Source organism: Manihot esculenta, chromosome 18 (assembly GCF_001659605.2).
Source record: "Manihot esculenta cultivar AM560-2 chromosome 18, M.esculenta_v8, whole genome shotgun sequence".
NCBI classification, from domain to species: domain Eukaryota; kingdom Viridiplantae; phylum Streptophyta; class Magnoliopsida; order Malpighiales; family Euphorbiaceae; genus Manihot; species Manihot esculenta.
This window is the reverse complement of record NC_035178.2, coordinates 13,587,199-13,593,390: the sequence shown is the minus strand read 5'-3', so window position 1 is coordinate 13,593,390 and position 6,192 is coordinate 13,587,199. Positions and strand designations below refer to the sequence as shown.

Genomic DNA, 6,192 nt, shown 5'->3' with positions numbered 1-6,192 from the left:
TAATTTTAATATAATTTAATTTTTCTATATTATTAAAAATAACATATTATTATTATTAATCGATTTGATTTAATTTTTTAATTTTTTCTGATAAAAGTAAAAAAGAATCGAAATAATTGAAATTTTTAAAATTAAAAATTAAAATAAATTAAAATAAATAAAAAATTAAACTAAACTTTTAAATAAATTTAATTTAATCAATTTTTTCAATTTTAAATCGAATATTAGCGGGAGTAAGTCTTTTGTACATCGTTGTATCAAATATTAATGCCAACTACCTATTATTATTATTATTAATTATTTTTTTCTCTTCCATAGACAAGAATAATTCAAGATGAAGAGACCTGATTGGCTAAAAAAGATGAAGAGCCTGCTTCCAACGGCTAACCACTGGATTGTTGTCAACCACAAATTTGGATCCACTCTTCAATTCCTGCATATGTCAATTTGGAAAAAAGTTTAATAGTTCAAGTCCGCCTGCTTTAAATCTAACCAATTTTTAGAACTTTTATTATATTATTCTTTTAAAATTTTTATAAAACTAATATGTTTATCTTAAAACCATAAATAAGATTTTTTATCAATGGCCCAATTGATCTCTAATAATTGTGGATCAATTTATTCTCAACTAAGATTTTTGCAATTTCTTAATCTTGTCTAGTCGGAGAATTGTACAATCACAAATAGCTATTTAATAATGATATGATTAAAAAATAAAGTTATATTATTATTAGTTAAATCTAAAAAAAATGAAAATAGAATGGTTGATGTTTATTATAATTCGTTTAAATCAATAAATTGCAGCAAGAAATTACCTAGAACTCAAATATAATTATATAATAATTGTCTACCAATTTATACTGTAAGAGAACGAAATTAAATATAATATTTTTTAATAATTTAATGATGATATGCTCAGATATTTAATAAAAAATTTTACTAATTTAACTGATCAGTGATTTTGTGATTACATGTGTAATTTGAATATGTTGGATTGTGCCCGTTAACGATGACTTTATGTGAAAATTCAATCTTTTTAGAAAGCGGGTGAGGTTTGATGAAGGACCGAATCGAACCGCACTTTCACTTATCAGACTTTTATTATGTGATCCTATTTTATTATAATAATTCATGATTCATTTTAGATAATATTATGTAACGTTTCATAAGATAATTTTAATTTTATATTTTTATAATTTTAACTTATGAAATAAAGTAATATTTTTATTCTTCCTCCATAAAGATAAATTTATTTATTTTTTTAAATAAATTAAACAATATATAATTAATATAAGTAAGACAATAAATTTAAATCGTACTTTATAATATTTAATTAAAATTAAAATTAAAAATATATATATTTTTTATATAGTTAATTAATACTAAAAGTAAAATTATAGAAAAGTAGTTAATTGATTAAATTAATATATTAAAAATATTAATTAGTTATATGAAAATATAAAATTTCATATTACTATTAATTTGAGGACAAGAGCGTAAGGATTTCTTATCTAGTCGTTGACTAATCCAATAAAGTTTATTTATTTATTTATTTTTTTTTTAACTTTTAAACTTAATTGTGAACTTAGTAGGAATGAGAACGGATTGAATATTTTTGGGTACCTGATCTGACCGAATCTTAATAGAATGGATTTGGGTAGTTATAATCGGGTTTGAGACGGGTTCAGATTTTAAAAATAATACCCGTTGCGGATTCGGATTGAATTCGAATTTTATGTACAGGGTACCCACTATCCGAACCCGTTTATATAAATAATTAATTTAATATAAAAAATATATTTTACAATAATATTTATAAATTTTTTTATATAATAAAAAATATTTTTTATATAAATTATTAATTAAAATATATAAGATTAAACGTGTTCGGATTTTATTCGGATAATAATAATCAGTTTTGAGACGGATTTAGATAATTTAAATTAATTTTTAATCGAATTCGAAACGGGTTCGGATATTACTAATATAAATCGGGTTCGGGTTCAGATAGTTTAATTTTCGCGGGTATCCTACCGGTTTACATCCCTAGAACTTAGTACAGTTTTGACTTCTATATTATTTTTTTCGTTGGTCAATTACTCTTAAGAGCAAATTCCAGTACTTAAAATTTTGTACACGTACTCATATCATGAAGATAAATGTTTTGAACGGTTACATTTCCAAATAATTATTCTATTTCATCATTTTTATTTATTTTTTTATTATCTTAAAATTATTATTTTTTTAAATTATAATAATATATAAATTGATTATTGTAATTTTATTTAATTTTTAAATTTTTTTTAAAAATATTTTATAGTATTTAATAAAATTTAATGTATTTAAAATAGATATAATTAAAAGGTAATAAAAAATTATATTTTTAATATTTGTAAAAAATAAATCAACAAAAATTATAATACGAGACGATATTAATTATATAATAAATACTTTTTCATCAATAGAATGGGAAGCTTGGTCATTCACTTAAAAAAATGACAGGTCATTAGCATTTATTTTCAAATTTTAATTATTAAAAAATAAATAATAATTTTGAAACAACTAAATAAAGGTGAAAAAAATAATGGGATGAATATAGTATTTTATAAAAATTATTAATTATTTTTATTGATTTGAATAAATAAATTTTAATATTATGGGGAGAGTTAGTATTATATATAACTCCTAGGCTTAATAATATTCTTGTAATTTGGCCATGGAATTTCAATTTGATAAAATGATACTATTTTCATTTTTGATTATAGGGTTTGTTGGAGTGGTAGTGCGTCTTTACAACTGGTTGGTTGTGAAACCAAAGAGGCTTCGTTCCATGTTGAAGAAGCAAGGCATCAATGGACCTCCACCTGCTTTTCTCCTTGGAAATATGAGAGAGATTATGAAGAGTCTCTCCTCCAATGAGAAGACCAATGATCCACCTCTCATCCATAACTGTGCTGCTCGAGTTCTTCCTTTTTCTGAGCGATGGTTGAAGGATTATGGTATATTTATCATACTATTAGTAAAAAACAAAATCAAATACTTTTGATTCTGAAGCATTTGATCAATTTCCTTGTTTAATTTTCAGGTCAAGTGTTTGTATTTTCCCTGGGAAATATACAAGTACTGAATTTGCACCAACCTGAGTTGGTGAAAGAGTTTGCAACTTGTGTATCCTGGGACTTGGGGAGACCTTTGATGATTAATGACGTTGGTCCTTTGCTTGGTAAGGGGATTCTAACATCAAATGGAGCTTTCTGGTTACATCAGAGGAAGATTATTGCTCCTGGATTGTACATGGAAAAGATCAAGGTAATAGAATCAACCAGCTGATATTGGCAGTAACCAAACATTTTGATATTAAAACATTTCTGCAGGGAATGGGGAATCAGATAACTGAGTCTGCTATTACATTGGTAAATTCATGGAAGAGTATGGTTGAGAGAGATGGTGGAATTGCAGACATCAAAATTGATGAGGCTGTTAGTCGTTTCTCAGGTGATGTTATTTCAAGAGCCTGCTTTGGAAGCAATTATTCCAAAGGAGAACAGATTTTCCTTAAACTAAGTCATCTCCAAAAGACTTTGTCCAAGAAAGGTCTAGCCCTTGGGATTCCTGGAATGAGGTCAGCTTAATTGATTTCGCATGATTTATTTGGTGATAAAAAATTTAAATTAATTCTTGCAAAATAATATAAAATTTATATTTAACTTAAAATGAATTTTTTTTTTTTAAGTCTTTGTTTGGAATGCATTCGTTACATTAAAAAAATTGAATTATATTAATAGAATTTAAAATAAAATTCCCCGATTTCAAATAAATTTTAAAATAATAAAATTTGAATTGCATTCATTTATTTTAATAAATTAATAATAATTTTATATTGATTTATTTCATTAATTCTTCTTATTATTTCTAAACTAAATATTGAAAATATTTTTTGAATACTATTACCAATATTTTCACAATATTTAAAATCTATATTTTACATTTCTTACCATTAAAAAGTATAAATTAAGATAGACAATATTTTAAAAAAAAATAAATAATATAATATAATAAATTTTTTAATATTAATTATAAAATATATTAAAAATTAGTAATAAATATTTAATTAAATTCTATGTAAAACGGTTATTAATTAAGAAAATATAAATAAATTTGAAGTTAAAATAAAAAAATAAAAAATAAAAGAAAAGAAAAAAATAAAGTTTTCAAAAGTTAATTAAATAACTTTGATATAAATAGTTTTAAATGAAATTATTTTTTACAAAATTTTTATAATTTTGATAAAAATTACTTTTAAATTCAAAATCAATTCTTATAAGAATTTAATAGAATTCAAAAGTATTGAATTCTGAGATTCTTAATTTTGTTAAACACAAAATTCAGAAAAAAAAATTAATTCATTTAAATTTTGTTAAAATTTATCATTCTAAACAAGGATAAATTAGAAAGAATTGAATTATATTTCATTCTAAATAAAAAAAATTAAGAAAAAAATCAATTGAATTCAACAATTGCAAAATTTTTAATTGCAAACGGAGGTAAAAGAAAAATCGAATGCCATCAAAGCATCGATAGGAGGAATCATTTTATATATATTTTAATTTACAGAGATGAACTTTTCTCAGGTATCTCCCCACAAAAACCAATAGAGAAGCATGGGCATTAGAAAAAGAAATCCGCAATCTGATACTGAAGGTAGTGAAGGAGAGACAAGAAGCTGCAGACGAGAAGGATTTATTGCAGATGATTCTTGAAGGAGCCAAAGATAGCAATCTGAGTAGAGAAGAAACAGAGAGATTCATAGTTGATAATTGTAATAACATATACTTGGCTGGGTGGGAGACCACTACAGTTGCAGCTGTATGGTGCCTCATGTTGTTGGCAGCAAATCAAGAATGGCAGGATCGTGTTCGTGCAGAGGTTCTTGAAATTTGTGGAGGCAACATGCCAAATTCTGATATGATTCGCAAGATGAAACTGGTATAACAATTTATCATAGAAATTCTTAGTCTCTTACAATGAAAGAATCGTTAGTAATACTCTCTTAAGCATCATATATTTATGAGAGATTCAATATGAATGAAAGACTTTAATATTCTGTTAAATTTGAATAATGTCTAATTTACTTGAAAAAGATAATTCAAGAAAATAAAAAAGTGTGTAAAACCCTTATAAGGGCACATTATCCAATTCCAAGCCGACATGGGTTTTAATATTATTCTAAATGTGAAATTGTGCTTTGCAATGCAGCTTAATATGGTGATTTATGAATCATTGCGACTTTATTCACCAGTTGCAGTAATAGCAAGGGAGGCATTAAAGGACATGAAGTTAGCAAACATTAATGTTCCCAAGGGAGTGAACGTTTGGACAACAATATTGCTATTGCATACAGATCCTGAGATATGGGGATCAGATTCTTACAACTTTAACCCTGAAAGGTTTGCAAATGGAATAGCAGGCGCTTGCAAGTATCCATTTTTGTACATGCCATTTGGTGTCGGACCTCGAGTATGTATTGGACAACACTTGGCCATGGTTGAACTCAAGATATTGATGGCTCTCATTTTGTCCAACTTCTCTCTCACCATCTCTCCCAAATATATCCACTCCCCTACGTTTGCCCTAGGTGTAAAACCAAAATATGGGGTCATTCTCTTGGTAAAGAAAATATAGACACACCGGATGAGATGGATTTTTCTTTTTCTTTTTTTTTTTTAAATTAAAGTATAGGTCTTCTGTTCACATGGGATTGACTTAATAAAACTGTATTTAGATATATTTTTCCATAATTTTATTTAACTTGTTAATAGAATTTTATGCCAAGCAAGTTACAAAGAAACATGAGAGATTTTGTACCTTCCCCTTCGTAGCCTATGTTCACTTTGATAAGTAAGTGAAATTATTATATGGGTGTAAAAGGAATGAATTGTATTGATTGCCTCGTATTTATTTATACACAGGAAAGGTTCGTTGTACAACAATTAATCTGTATTTTACGGAATAAAGGAAATAACTAATTTATAATATATGAGAACTGTACATTCTTGAGAAAATATAAGAACAGTGCTTATGGTGCTGAGATTAGACATGGATTTCTTAATTGGATCAGATCCTTAAATTAGGGGTTCGGTTACGATTTTCCTTTTGTGAACTAGAATTAGAATCGGTCGGTTTGAATTGGTT

General features: G+C 25.7%; 1 protein-coding gene across 1 annotated transcript; it reads left to right on the top strand.

Moving 5' to 3' along the window:
- The first annotated feature begins 2,691 nt into the window (after window positions 1-2,691).
- On the top strand, window positions 2,692-5,802 carry LOC110606121 (cytochrome P450 714C2). The gene is made up of 5 exons (XM_021744883.2): window positions 2,692-2,999; window positions 3,086-3,309; window positions 3,375-3,622; window positions 4,632-4,986; window positions 5,257-5,802. The coding sequence occupies exons 1-5, from the start codon at window positions 2,717-2,719 to the stop codon at window positions 5,680-5,682; spliced, it is 1,536 nt and encodes a 511-aa protein (XP_021600575.1). The 5' UTR covers window positions 2,692-2,716; the 3' UTR covers window positions 5,683-5,802.
- The last annotated feature ends 390 nt before the right edge of the window (window positions 5,803-6,192 follow it).

Coding starts and splice junctions, on each gene's coding strand:
- LOC110606121 (XM_021744883.2), top strand. CDS start 2,717: ATGGAATTTCAATTTGATAAAATGATACTATTTTCATTTTTGATTATA. Junction 3,000..3,085: donor GCGATGGTTGAAGGATTATG/GTATATTTATCA, acceptor TTTAATTTTCAG/GTCAAGTGTTTGTATTTTCC. Junction 3,310..3,374: donor TGTACATGGAAAAGATCAAG/GTAATAGAATCA, acceptor ACATTTCTGCAG/GGAATGGGGAATCAGATAAC.